Below are 15,313 nucleotides of genomic sequence, written 5' to 3'. Positions count from 1 at the left end.
GGCCAAAAAGTTCTATCTTGGTCTCATTAGACCAGAGAATCTTATTTCTTACCATCTTGGAGTCCTTCAGGTGTTTTTTAGCAAACTCCATGGGGGCTTTCATGGGGGCTCTAGGAAGGGTTCTGGTCGTCCCAAACATCTTCCATTTAAGGATTATGGAGGCCACTGTGCTCTTAGGAACCTTAAGTGCAGCAGAAATTTTTTTGTAACCTTGGCCAGATCTGTGCCTTGCCACAATTCTGTCTCTGAGCTCTTCAGGCAGTTCCTTTGACCTCATGATTCTCATTTGCTCTGACATGCACTGTGAGCTGTAAGGTCTTATATAGACAGGTGTGTGGCTTTCCTAATCAAGTCTAATCAGTATAATCAAACACAGCTGGACTCAAATGAAGGTGTAGAACCATCTCAAGGATGATCAGAAGAAATGGACAGCACCTGAGTTAAATATATGAGTGTCACAGCAAAGGGTCTGAATACTTAGGACCATGTGATATTTCAGTTTTTCTTTTTTAATAAATCTGAAAAAAAAAAAGTCAACAATTCTGTGTTTTTCTGTCAATATGGGGTGCTGTGTGTACATTAATGAGGAAAAAAAATGAACTTAAATGATTTTAGCAAATGGCTGCAATATAACAAAGAGTGAAAAATTTAAGGGGGTCTGAATACTTTCCATACCCACTGTATGTATATGAGTTACAATTTTTTTGTGTTTTAGTTAATAAAACACATGCTCTTTGAAAGTCACAGAAACTAACAGTTGTATGTTCGTAAACTGCATTATGAAAAAACAATTTGGTCTATTTTTGAATTTTTCATTATACAATATATTATCAGCATAACTATACAATTGGCAAGTTTTACTGTGTATGTCAGAATGACTTTGCATTTGATTTATTTATTTGATTCGTTTATTTTTTCAAGCTTCATGAACTCACACATAAACCTCATGATCATGTTCACCAGCATTTGACATTTCTTGTTCATTTTTAATTGCCACACAATAATAAATAATGTTGCTTAGCTCTGTGAGAGACACCTAGTGGCTTATTAGAAGTTATTTATATTAAACTGAATGAATATATAAACCACAAGGTGGATGTTTAGCATATCTGTAGACAGATGATTAATAAACAGGTTTGATAAGTATAGGGAAACACAAAGTGCAGGAGGATGCCAGGGAGAAAATGACATGCTTTCTATACAAACAAACAAACAAAAAAAAAGCTTTACAGATCTTCTTTTGAAAAGCTTTAAACTATATTTTAGAAACTTGTTCAATGAATCACAATTAGGATCATTAAGACTGCAGTTCTAATAATTTATACATTAACTTATATATTGATAATAAAGAGACCTTTCAGCTGACTCTAAAAAATATTATTCCGTTTCTGTTCATCAGATGTCTGTAAAAACCTATTCAGTTTATGTCACGGTTGTTTAACTTTTTAATGTTAAAGCAAACAATATATGGGATAAATCCTAATGAAGCCTGTGTGTGAGAAGTTCAACTAAAATGTACTTTTGATAGTAATAATAGAAATAATTTGTGTCACTAGAATAAAAAATAAAAAACTGACACAAATATATCTTGAGAAAAGCACAGATACACATTTTCACTCACCATGACACACAGACACTGATCTTACTGTCTATAGAGTCTATACTGATTCACCAACCCAACAGTTTCACTGATGATCTAGACCAAGCATTAAACCCAGGATAGAGCGGTTGAGTAAATGTGGTCTGGACTGTGTGGATGAGGCTCATTGTGTCAGAGACGCTGTAGAAGGACAGAGTTCCTGCACTGTGATCCACATACACTCCTATTCTAGAGCTGGTGGACACTACAGGGAGATCAGTCCATTTGTCATTGTGAAAAAATGAGTAACAGGAGGGAAAACAGAACAAACTCCAGGACTGATCATTATGTCCAAACAAACATTCATTTCCCTTCCTGCTGATGCTGTTATATGACACTGATATACACACATATTGCCCACTCCACTCAATCTCCCAGTAACAGCGTCCACTAACACTTTCTCTACACAATGCCTGGTACCTATAATCAAATCTGTCTGGATGATCAGGATACAGATGATCTGTGCCAGTGTTAGTAATCACTCTGTTCCTCTCAGACAGCTGGAGGCAGTTATTCACTGTGTTTCGATCCAGAGTGAACTGTTGGGAATCTGATGAAGAGAAAACAATTATGAATCTGTTTGATTATTTATTGCAGCTGAACTCTGTATATTTAATGTATGATATGTGTCTCTTTACAGCTGACCAGATATCCTATGCAAGATCACTGGATATCTCTGTTAGCATGATCAGTTATAAAATTTGTATGTCATGTTTTTTTTAAATAAAATACATCAACACACTCATTGAGTTTTGCCTGTTTTTTAGTGTCTTACATTGTAGAAAGCCGTTCCTGGTCTTGGGAACAGTGTTGGTGCATGTGACTGTGGAAATTAATAGGCATGAACAGTGTAATTGTCAAGAAAGCAAGACATTGATATGATGTTTTACATGATATCAGATGATGTTTAACACTTTTCTGAGAGCAGATGAACCTCCAGGACTTTACCTCTATCACAGATCTTCTTGATCTCCTCTTTGCAGAAATTCTCCAGTTCGACTTTCAGCTGAAGCACAGATTCTCTTATGTTATCAAAAGAGGAGAGAGAACTGAAGGGAACAATGGGAATGTCTGTAGATCCAGGAGCTGCTGAAAGAGACTGGAAACTCTACATAAAACAGAAATCAAAACTTATCACCTCCAAACTTCACACATTAACCTGCAGTACTATCAGATCTGTGATAAATATGACTTGTCTTGACTCTACTCCAGTTCTTCTAGATTTCTGTTACCAGCAGGAAATAGATGTGATCATTTGTGTGTGAAAGTTGCTCCAGCTCAGCATCTCTCCTCGTAAGAACCTTAATCTCCTGCTCCAGTTTCTCCATGAGTTCTTCAGCATGACTCGCTACAACCTTTTCCTGATCTCTGATCATCTGTGTGATCTCAGAGCGGCTTCTCTCAATGGAGAAGATGAGCTCAGTAAAGATCCTCTCACTGTCCTCCACTGCTGTCTGTGCAGAGCGCTGTAGACACACATTACAATCACACAGTGAGCTTCAGTGAGACTCAACTTCAACTTCAACTCAACTTCTCCAGACTCACCTTATGAGACGCCACAGCCTCTCTAAGCTGCTCAAGGTCTTTCTGTCTCTGCTGGATTCTCTGCTGGAACTTGATCTTTGTCTCCTCCAGCTGTTTCTGAAGGACAAACCAATAAATGTCAAATAAGACTACAGCACAAAACCATCAAAAGGATAGCTGCATTTAACTGCATTTTGATATGAAGTCCATTATATGGAGAAAAATCCTGAAATACTTTCCTCAAAAAACATAATTTCTGTACGACTGAAGACAGAAAGACATGAATATCTTGGATGACAAGAGGGTGAGTAAATTATTTGTAAATTGTTGTTCTGGAAGTAGAGTTCTCCTTTAAGTCCGCTGAAGTTAATCGACTCTCCTGTCTGATTTGTTTGTCGGACAGAATAGCGGATTCGGCGTTATGATTGGTCAGCTCGCCTGTCAATAAAGCTGTTTGGGAACAGTTAGTTAAGTACACTTCTTTTTCACAAGGCTGTTATCATTCAAAGTGGTTAAATCACTTTCCCTCTACACCTTTTTTTTGCCATTTGTAAATTTTATGGGTCTATTCCCAATCCTAACTTGAAAATGGGGTATCGTTGTGAGGACTTTTTCCACTTCCGATGCTTAGAAAAATTACACATCATCGAATAATACTATTATTACTTTTGATGTATGTTTTAAGATGTGATATAAACAAGGCACAGCATGATCCACTACTGTTATGCGATTACCTATGAATTAATGCTGAAGAAAAGACTGACTGTCAACGAATGTCCTTACAGCGTGTCATAGATATGTAGATATGTTTATCTATGCAGCTTGCATAGATACCTTGCTACGGGTAAGCCAATTAGCCATTTATTTTTCTCCTTGTATTGGTGTACTGAAGCATGTTTTTAGCTCATTTGAGCTATACCCTTTTTGTTAAGTATCTAATTTATGTGAAATTGAATAACATTTGTATACTAATTTCTACACCTCTTTGCCGTTCATGGTAACTAAACTGTGTGCCTTATTGGGTAGCTAGGTATTTGCCCATACTTCATAAAGGCGGCTGAGGTAGCATTATATTGTTTCACATTGTATAGTGCCATAGTTACCACGCTACACGGTGGTCTGGATTAAACAAAACAGTTGTTTAGATTACTTTTCCTATTGTATTTTAATGTACAGACTTATATAAAACATTCTTCATTTTTTTTTTAAAACCAGTTTAGAATAACATGATGGTGAGTAAACAAAGCCAATTTCCATTTTGAGAGAATTATCTCTAACTTCATACCTGTTTCTCCATCCTCTGCGCTTCACTTGACACAGTTCTGTGGTTTTTATGTTCATACTCCTTACACAGCACACAGATGCATTGTTGGTCAGTGATACAGTACATTTCTAGTTGTTTATCATGTTTCTGACAGACCATGTCTTGCAGTCGTCCAGTGGCATCAATCACTTTGTGTGGTTTACAAGAGTGAAACTCCTCATGACAGTCAAAGTGAGATTTACAGTAAGATTCCTGACACATCAGACAGGACTTGACAGCTTTGTATTTTCTTCCAGTACAGACGTCACACTGAACATCTCCAGCTCCAGCGTAACAGTCAGAAGTAAGTGTAGTCTTCTTCAGTTTCTCCACCACTTCAGCCAGCAAGGTGTTTTTACCTAAAGCAGGTCTTGGGCTGAAGGTCTGTCTGCACTGAGGACATCTGTAGAGACTGTTCTCATCCTCCTGATCCCAACACCTTGTAATACAGCTCCTGCAGTAACTGTGTCCACAATGAAGAGCCACTGGTTCTGTCAGGAGACGCAGACACACTGAACACATAAACTCATCCTCAGAAATTCTGGCTCCTGCCATTTTACTGCATGAAGAGAGAGAGAGACACAAACACAACAGCTCAACAGTACTCAAGTTTCTTTTTCCCTTAACTGATGAACTGAAGTAGTTTTCCCAGTTCTCTGTTTGAGTGACGTGAGTAAAACAGGTTTGTCTCCTGATAATTGCTAAGACGTGACAAATGAAAAACAATGGTTGGACGAAATCATAATCTATCTGAAGTTTCCGTCCATGCACTTGATCCAGCTAATTAAGCCCTTCAGGCTTATTTGAAAACTATATGTGAATAACTATATATGAATGTTTGTTGGAGCAGGGTTGGAACTAAACTCTAAACAGTTTGATGCCTGTGGTCTACAGTACTGTCACTTTTTTAAATTAAAAAATGTAAATATCTAAATTTACCAATTACATAGAGTCTTGGTATTTACTGTTTACAGCTGGGGGAGCATTTTGTTGTCTTATAAATTTCTCTGTAGCCTCTCATATGAACTTAACTAGCTTAATATTAGTTCTTAAAGGAGAAGTCCACTTCCAAAACTAAGATTCACATACAGGTGCATCTCATAAAATTATAATATCATGAAAAAGTTAATTTTGTATTGTAACTTATTTAAAAAAATGAAACTTTCATATATTCTAGATTCATTACATGTAAAGTAAAACATTTCAAAAGTTTTTTTTGGTTTTAATTTTGATGATTATAGCATACAGCTCATGAAAGTAAAAAATTTAGTATCTCAAAATATTAGAATATTTACATTTGAGTTTCATTAAATGTCCATCCCTACAGTATAAATTCCAGGTATCTCTTGTTCTTTGAAACCACACTAGTGGGGAAGACTGCTGACTTGGCAATGGTCCAGGAGACAATCATTGACACCCTCCACAAAGAGAGTAAGTCACAGAAGGTCATTACTGAATAGGGTGGCTGTTTACAGAGTGCTGTATCAAAGCATATCAATTGCAAAGTTGACTGGAAGGAAGAATTTGGGCAGGCAAAAGTGCACAAGCAACAGGGATGACTGAAAGCTTGAGAATACTGTCAATTAAAGCCAATTCAAACACTTGGGAGAGCTTCACAAGGAGTAGAATGAAGGCAGAGTCAGCGAAACAAGAGTCACCACACTCAGACGACTTCAGGAAAAGGGCTACCAAGCCACTTCTGAAACAGAAACAACGTCAGAAGCATCGTACCTGGGCTAAGGAGAAAAAGAACTGGAGTGTTGCTCAGTGGCCCAAAGTCTTCTTTTCAGATAAAAGTCAATTTTGCATTTCTTGTTGAAATCATGATTCCAGAGTCTGGAGGAAGACTGGAGAGGCACAGAATCCGAACTGCTTAAAGTCCAGTGTGAATTTTTTGAAGTCAGTGATGATTTGGGGCGCCGTGACGTCTGCTGGTGTTGGTCCACTGTGTTTTATCAAGTGCAAAGTCAATGCAGCCGTCTACCGGGAGATTTTGGAGCACTTTATGCTTCAATCTACTGACCAAGCTTTACGGAGATGCTGATTTCCTTTTCCAGCAGGACTTTAGCACCTGCCCACAGTGCAAAAACCACTTCCAAGTGGTTTGCTGACCATGATATTACTGTGCTTTATTGGCCAGCCAACATGCCTGACCTGAACTCCACTAAGAATCTATGGGATATTTTCAAGAGAAAAATGAAAAACAGTCGATTCATCAATATACAGACGATCTGAAGGCTCAATAGTGCCTCAGCAGTGCCACAGGCTGATCACTTACGTGCCACATTTCACTGATGCTGTAGTTTGTAATAGTAAGTAGTTACTGTAGTAAGTAATTTGCTGTAATATGTGCTGCTGACCAAGTATAGAGTGCATAAATGAACATACTTTAAAGAACTTTAACTTTTCTGTTTCGCAAATCCATTTTTTTTTGATTGCTCTTAGGAAATATTCAAGTATTTTGAGATACTGGATTTTTGACTTTCATGAGCTGCAAGCTCTAATCATCAAAAGGAAAACAAAAACAGTATAGAAATATTTTACTTTACATGTAATGAATCTAGAATATATATAAGTTTCAGTTTTTAAAATAGGTTACAAACAAAAAGTCCTATATCGCTGTTTTACCTTTTTTGTTAAGCGTGTTAGATCTTCTTTGCATGTTCACTTTGCAAAGACTGTGTTGGTACTTCTGCAGTGATGCAGGATGATTTTTGGATTTTTTTAGCCTTTATTATGACAGGATAGATCAGTATGGACAGGAAGCAAAGCGAGACAGATTAAGAAGTATTTAAATTGTATTTTTTAAATGAAAATAACCGATCATTTCGCTAGATAAGACCCTTCTTCCTTGGTTGGGATTGTTTACAACTGCATTTGGGATCGTTTGAAGCCGCATTTAAACTGCATTTTGGAAGTTCAAAATCGGGGCACCATACCAGTCCACTGTATGTAGAAAAATGGAGAAACGTTTTCCTCAAAAAACAATTTCTTTATGACTGAAGAAAGAAAGACATTAACATCTTAAATGATGTGGGTGAGTACATTATATGTGAATCTTTGTTTTGGACGTGGACTTCTCCTTCAATGTAAACTAGAGAATAGGTTTTCAATATAATTCTAGTTTAGCCAGCTTTCTCTGATTTAGGCAGCACAGTTAATACTAAACTGAAATTCTCATGCTTATTTTGACTTGAGTGCCACATTTTAGAAAATTGTCATATGTGAGACGATGCAAAGCATGAGTGCAATGATCACATCTAATGCATGTTTAAATAGAAAAACAATGAAAGAGTAGAAATATCCCTTTAAAGGTAACTGAGATCAGTCAGTGTGCAGTGATCACTAATTATTCACTTTTTTTTTTAATAATGCATTGATTATAAGTGATTAAGTCATAATGATGCATTACAATACACAGTACAGTATAACATGTTTATTTAACCACAAGCAATAGCATCACATCCCTTTGTCAGGATAGCCCCAGTTTCAGAGCGACAGACCAGCTCCGTCCATCCTGCCCAGCACATGTGTAGCTAAAGGACAGATGGAGGAGTCGAGTGGTGTGTTTGCAGGCTCAAAGCCTGTTAGAGTTCAGTCTGTGAGTTCAACACCCAGACCATCTCTTGTGGACCATATGGTCATTGTAAAGGCATTATTTGATTTCTTCAAAATCCTTTCCTGTAAAAAAGAACAAAACAGAACAAAACGATGACTGACAGGTAACAAGTGATTAAGGGCCAGCGCAGATATTCACTCCAGGACCACAGTGCCTCCTGCTGCTTCAAGTGCTGCTTTTAGTTTTTCTGCTTCGTCTTTAAACACATTCGCCCTGATCTCCTGAGGTAGAGACTCCACAAGCTTCTTAGCCTGTAATTGGGAGGGAAAACCATTAGTGATGGACAGTACAACACTCATCAGTAGTAAGTCTCAAACGGGTTGCGAATCTAGTGAGCTACATTGCTATTTACTGATATTTGTGAACATGGACCACAAAACAAGTTGTACAGGGGTTGGACAATGAAACTGAAACACTGGCCAATATAGTGTTGGAGGTTTCATGGCTATATTTATGCAGCCTGGTGGCCAGTCTTTACTGATCGCACATTCCACCAATAAGAGCAGAGTGTGAAGGTTGACTATGTGCACCCAACAGCTCAAACATTGTACCCTGAAGGTGGTGCCGTGTATTAGGATGATAATGCACCAATACACACAGCAAGACTGGTGACAAAAGTGATTTGATGAACATGAAAGTAAAGTTAAACATCTCCCATGGCCTGCACAGTCACCAGATCTGAATATTATTGAGCCACTTTGGGGTGTTTTGGAGGAGCGAGTCAGGAAATGTTTTCATACACCAACATCACATAGTGACCTGGCCACTGTTCTGCGAAAGGAATGGCTCAAAATCCTTCTGGCTACTGTGCAGGACTTGTATTTGTCATTCCCAAGATGAAATAATGCTGTATTGGCTGCAAAAGGAGGCCAAACGGCATACTAATTGTGGCCTAAACCCAGGTGTTTCAGTTTCACTGTCCAACCCCTGTAAGTAGCACAAGTATATTTGTAATAGCTAACAATAGCTAACAATACATTGTATGAGTCAAAAATGATCGATTTTTCTTATGCCAAAAAAAAAAATTTATTAGGTTAAGCAAAGATCATGTTCCATGAAGATGTTTTGTAAATTCCCTACCCGTAAATATATAAAAACTTACTTTTTGATTAGTAATATGCATTGCTAGGAACATTTGCCAGTTTTTCTCAATATGTTGACTTTTTTGCACCCTTAGATTTCAGATTTTCAAATATTTGTATCTCAGCCAAATATTGTCCTATCATAACAAGCATACATCAGTGGAAAGTTTATTTATTCAGATTTATTCAGCTTTCAGATGATGATAAATCTCAATTTCAAAAAATTGACCCTTATGACTGGTTTTGTGGTCCAGGGTCACATCTAACAGATTGGGAACAAATTACATAGACAACTAATTGATACGTGCCAGAAAGAGACTGAAAGAAAATTAGCCCTCATGTCACTGTGGCCTAAAAAAGGAAATTTGCAAATTGCTTAAAACACCATACCTGTACAAGATTCAGACCCTCCATGCAATTCTTCACTTCTTTAATCAGCTTCACCTTATCAGCCGCCTTGAATTCTGTCAGTTTGATTGTAAAATGGGTTTTCTCTTTCTTCGCAGGTGCCGCGTCCTCTTCTACCGCCTGCAAATTCAGTTAAACATTAGTAAACTAGAATACATTACTTGCCCACTGTCATTTTGCTTTTTCATAGAGATAAAAACCATTTGCTCTCTTAAAACTTAAGAACTTTTTTGTCTAAATGGTTCCAAAAAGAACCTTTAACATCTGAAGAACCTTTCTGTTCACAAAAAGGTTCTTTGTGGCAAAAGAGGGTTCTTTACACTGATCTATATATATGTTCTCTATTATAGATCAGTGGTTCTTTAGATTATGAAAAGGTAAGAAAGAGATGGTTCTTAAAAGAACCTTTGACTGAATGGTTCTTTGTGGAACCAAAATGGTTCCTCCATGGCATCTCTGTGAAGAACCTTTTAAAGTACCTTTATTTTTAAGAGTGTAAGATGTTCATGTCTTTCTTTCTTCAGTTGCAAAGAAAGTATGTTTTTAAGTAAGATTTTTCTCCATGTAGTAGACTTCAATGGTTCCCAATGCTTTAAACTTCCAAACTGCAGTTTTAATGCAGCTTCAAAGGGTTCTAAACAATCCCAGCTGAAGAATAAACCTTAACTAGCGAAAACAATGTCATTTTCTAAGGAAAAAAAAAGTATACTTTTTAACCACAAATGCTCATCTTGCACTAGCTCGACCTCACGCATTATGCAATCACGCACACAAGACAGGCGGAAGTACCAACCCAGTGTGTAAAAAAGCAAAAGTGCACAGAAAGTCAAAAGCCCTGTACAAAAAAGGTAAAACAACAATGTCGGAGGATTTTGAAGTTGAAGAAGAAAATGTCACGGAGATTTTTTTTTTTTTTACCTTTTTGAACTGGAGTACACAGATGAAGAACTAATCATGCTTGAGCTTTCCAATATGATTATGTGATGTTTGATGATGTTCGTGTGCATTGCAGAGCAAATGCAAGACAAGCATTTGTGGTTAAAAAGTATATAAATCTATTATTTTTTAGAAGAATGACTGATCGTTTTGCTAGATAAGGCCCTTATTACTCGGCTGGGATCATGTAGAGCCCATTGACGCTGCATTGAAACTTGAAACACCTTCAACCTGGCTACCAAGTCCATTATATGGAGAAAAATCCTGGAATGTTTTCCTCAAAAGCTTAATTTCTTTGCAACTGAAGAAAGACATGAACATCTTGGATGACATGGGGGTGTGTAAATTATCAGGAAATTCATTCTGGAACTGAACTTCTCCTTTGAAGTCATAAAACATTAGACATACCTCAGCAGCTGGAGCAGCTGCTACTGCTGCCATTGAGCCCATGGACATCATTCCAATGTCCTGAATGTTCAGAGTTTTCTGAAGGGGACAAAAACACATCTAAATCAGTTTTTTGAATTAAGGCTATATACTATTCAAGCTGGGCAATATAGTGAATATTCACAATGATTCTGCAGCTGATTTCAGATTATATGTACCACACATTCTATAGTGAAGAAATGTATTTGACCATTCAGTCGGATGGTGGTACACTTAAGTGGCCTGTCATTTCATTAATATTGTCTGCAAGGACAGTTTTACGTTTTCAAAAACATACTTTAAATATCTGAAGTGCACATTCAATGCAATTAAGCACTTTTTGTGTCATCACACAAAATTTCTTACAGAATTCACAGTTAAAATATCCAACACTATGCATCATTTGTCATAATTGTGACACTGGTGTATATGAATTAACATGATTCAATGTCTTTCTTCCTTGTGTTCATTTAGTGAGAAACATCACATATTAAGTATTTGTAACTAGATTTCTATATCTTGCATTAAACATTGTGAATCGGCTGGTGTTCTGACAGTGCGCTGCACCTTTAATAACTCATTGAGGTCAGACACTTCTATAAGCGTGAGGCTGGCGATGTCATTGACCAGCTGTTGGATTTTGGGAGAGTACTGCTTGGGCATCCCATCAAGAGAAGGTGTTGCAATGGCATCAGACGGACTGACAGGGCTGGTCTTGAGCGTTCGCAGGGCACACAGTGCTGCCGTCTGTACATTTTGTCTGTAAAATGACAACAATAATGATCACGTAAACTTAAAGCAACAAACATTGTACAGTGCATCTGCACTCTGTTAGCAAAACAGTAGCAAATAAGCCTATCAGAATGATTTCTGAAGGACCATGCGACACTAAAGACCGGCGTAATGATGCTGAAAATTCAGTATTGCATCACAGGAAATAAATTACATGTTACAATGTATTAAAACACAAAACAGATATTTTAAATAGCAATAATATTTCACAATATTACTGTTTTTACTGTAATAAATGCAGGTGAAAGAGAGACTTTTTAAAAACAAATTAAAAAAGTGATGTGCATTATATAATAAACATTTGCGATCATGGACCACAAAACCAGTCATTAAGTCCCATGTGTGTATTTATCCAAAAATCATTAGCATATTAAGTAAAGATTATTTAGTAAATTTCCTACCGTAAATATATCAAAACTTACTTTCTGATTAGTGATATGCATTGCTAAGAACTTAATCTGGACAACTTTAAAGGCGATTTTCTCAATATTTTAATTTTTACACCCTCATATATAAGTGTCTGTCTGCCACATATTGTCCTATCCTAACAAACCATACACCAATGGAAAGCTTATTTATTCAGCTTTCATATGAAGTACAAATTTCAAAATTGACCCTTAAGACTGGTTTTGTGATCCAGGGTCACATTTTTTGATTGAATACACAAACTCAGTTTTCAAGTTACTTTTATGATTCAGTAACAACCATGTAAGCAGGTGTCCACTGAAAAGTAACAACTGTGTATACTACTAATTTGTTTTCATTAATTGTATTATAAATACAGTCATCATTAATGAAATTGCATCTATTTAGCATTTTCTGTTACACGATACTATCAGCATAACAATTTAAGCATAAACTACACATAAACCTCATGATTATGTTCTCCAGCATGATTCGAGAAGATCAAAAAAGCATCTTGAGCATTTTGCAACAAACCCACTAAGCAAATCCTTCGTTATAACTGTAAGATTATTAGTGATAGCTACTAATACTAAGGGTTTCTTAACTTAAGGATGTTAGCATAACCACTGCTAACCTTTAGTACAAAGGAGTTCACATGGTCAATGTCACAAATGTGCTTACATTTAATTAACGACTCAATAATCATATTAAACGCGTATGAATTCCACATCAACTTAAATTTAACCACTTAAATTAGCTTCCAAGTGTTAACAAGAAAACAAATCCCAGATTTTCAAGTTGGTCTCAGCCTGCATGTCAGCTCACTGCTCTTCAGATATCGGTTAACCACCGCTTAAAATGAAAAGAGGTAATTTTGCACTTATAATTCATTAACAGAGGTCACGTGACCTTCTAAACCGGTACACGGTCATTCATGTAACGTTACTATAATATCAAGTAAACATTAAAACGCTATGAAGTACACTATTACATACACGTCCCCTCACTTTTGAGGTTCAGAGATTGAGCTCTGCTGCAGAATAAAGATGCTCCTCATCTTCTGTCAGAAGCTCATCTGAGCACATCACAGTTCAAATTTGTGCACTTTAGGTTTTTATAATATCTGTTTGTATGTATTATTGACAGCGATGCCGCGGACACTTCTAGTATGTGAAATGTTCTCGGTAAATTCTCTGTCCTTGAGCGCTGGCAGACGCGGGCACTTCTATCAGGCTCTTACCGGTGTGTGTTTGCCGCGGCCCGCAGGGCGATCCGGACGCAGTATCTGCTGCAGTACATCATGACCCGAGTGCACGACTAACCGATTCAGTGAACGCGACAAAACGACCGGCCAGTTCCCGCGACACAACTCTCTCGGTGCGTGACTGACTGTCAGATCCTCCTCTAGCAGAAGCACATGGCGTCCTCCACTGGCTCTTCCTGACCTACCCACAATGCAACGCGACGGAGGGACACAACTTTATTTAAAATCTTCCTGTCACGGTCTTTCATAAAACCCCCCTTTTTAAAATAAATGTTTTAATTTGAAGATATATAGTCTCTGAAAACAATGGTCAAAAATATGGAAGAAAAAGCAAAGAAATAGAAACCTACATACACCTGCATACATGCATTTTAATATAAAAGTCTCTAAACTGAGTCGCATTACATAAATGACATAAAAGTCTCTAAGGCCGCTGACAGAAATATCTAATCTCGTTGTATTTATTTATTAAAGTAAAATAAGTAAAACACAATAAAGTAAAATAAAACGGAATACAATAAAGTAAAATAAATTAAAATTAAAATGTAAAATAAAATAAAAAAGTAAAGCAAAATAAAATGAAGTAAAATAAAACAATAAAATAAAATAAATGTAAAGTAAAATAAAAATAAAGTACAATAAAGTACAATAAAATAAAATAAAAAGTAAAATAAAGTACAATAAAATCAAAAAGTAAAATATAATAAAGTAAAATAAAAATAAAGTAGAATAAAACAACCACAAAAAAAAATAAAAAGTAAAATAAAGTACAATAAAATAAAAATGTAAAATAAGTAAAATAAAATAAAAAAGTAAAGCAAAATAAAAATAAAGTAAAATAAAATAATTACAATAAAATAAAATAAAAAGTAAAATAAAGTACAATAAAATCAAAAAGTAAAATATAATAAAATAAAGTAAAAAGTAAAATAAAGTCAAGGTAAAAAAAGTAAAATAAAGTAAAAAAAGTAAAATAAAGTAATGAGATAAAGTAAAATAAAATAATAAAATGAGGTAAAATAAAGTGAAGTAAAATACAATAAAATAAGATAAGATAAAATAAAATATAATATAATAAAATAAAGAAAATTCAATAAATTAAAACAAAAAAAGTGAAAAATAAAGTAAAATAAAAATAAAGTAAAAAAAAAAACAACTACAATAAAATAAAAAGTAAAATAAAGTACAATAAAATCAAAAAGTAAAATATAATAAAATAAAGTAAAAAGTAAAATAAAGTCAAGGTAAAAAAGTAAAATAAAGTAAAGTAAAAAAGTAAAATAAAATAAGACAAAATAAAGTAAAATTAAATTAAATTAAAAAGTAAAATATAATAAAATAAAGTAAAAAGTAAAATAAAGTCAAAGTAAAAAAAGTAAAATAAAATAAAATGTAAAATAAAGTAAAATTAAATTAAATTGAATAAAGTAAAATAAAGTGAAGTAAAATAAAATACAGTAAAAAAGTAAAATGAAATAAAATAAAGTAAAAAGTAAAATAAAATAAATTTAAATAAAATAAAAAGTAAGAGACTAATATATAAGAGACTAATATAAAATAAAGTACAACAAAATAAGTAAAATAAAATAATAAAATAAAGTGAAGTAAAATGAGATAAAGTAAAATAAAATAATAAAATGAGGTAAAATAAAGTGAAGTAAAATACAATAAAATAAAGTAAAAAAATAAAATAAAATAAAATAAAATAAAATAAAATAAAATAAAATAAAGAAAATTCAATAAATTTAGACAAAAAAGTGAAATAAAATAAAATACAAAAACTACGGACCCATATGGAAAAATACTAAACAAAATAAATTTAAAAAATGAAATAAAATACAATGAAGATCAAATAAAATAAAACTTATGTGGCTATAGCTCAAAATGTTTTTTTTTTTTTTATTTGTTATACAAA

At 34.8% G+C, this 15,313-nt stretch overlaps 2 protein-coding genes across 2 annotated transcripts; both read right to left on the bottom strand.

Annotated features, from left to right (window-relative positions):
• Nucleotides 1-1,668: 1,668 nt before the first annotated feature.
• LOC127158275 (tripartite motif-containing protein 16-like) lies at nt 1,669-5,021 on the bottom strand. The gene is made up of 6 exons (XM_051101447.1): nt 4,449-5,021; nt 3,185-3,280; nt 2,872-3,105; nt 2,588-2,747; nt 2,415-2,462; nt 1,669-2,189 (listed from the first exon to the last, which is right to left on the bottom strand). The coding sequence occupies exons 1-6, from the start codon at nt 5,019-5,021 to the stop codon at nt 1,669-1,671; spliced, it is 1,632 nt and encodes a 543-aa protein (XP_050957404.1).
• Nucleotides 5,022-7,887: 2,866 nt separating this feature from the next.
• Nucleotides 7,888-13,609, bottom strand: mrpl12 (mitochondrial ribosomal protein L12). Its single transcript, XM_051102333.1, has 5 exons — nt 13,375-13,609; nt 11,505-11,697; nt 10,920-10,997; nt 9,558-9,695; nt 7,888-8,336 (listed from the first exon to the last, which is right to left on the bottom strand). The coding sequence occupies exons 1-5, from the start codon at nt 13,434-13,436 to the stop codon at nt 8,220-8,222; spliced, it is 588 nt and encodes a 195-aa protein (XP_050958290.1). The 5' UTR covers nt 13,437-13,609; the 3' UTR covers nt 7,888-8,219.
• Nucleotides 13,610-15,313: the final 1,704 nt, after the last annotated feature.

The sequence above is a fragment of the Labeo rohita genome, chromosome 3 (genome assembly GCF_022985175.1).
Source record: "Labeo rohita strain BAU-BD-2019 chromosome 3, IGBB_LRoh.1.0, whole genome shotgun sequence".
NCBI lineage: Eukaryota > Metazoa > Chordata > Actinopteri > Cypriniformes > Cyprinidae > Labeo > Labeo rohita.
This window is presented reverse-complemented; position numbering and strand designations above follow the sequence as displayed.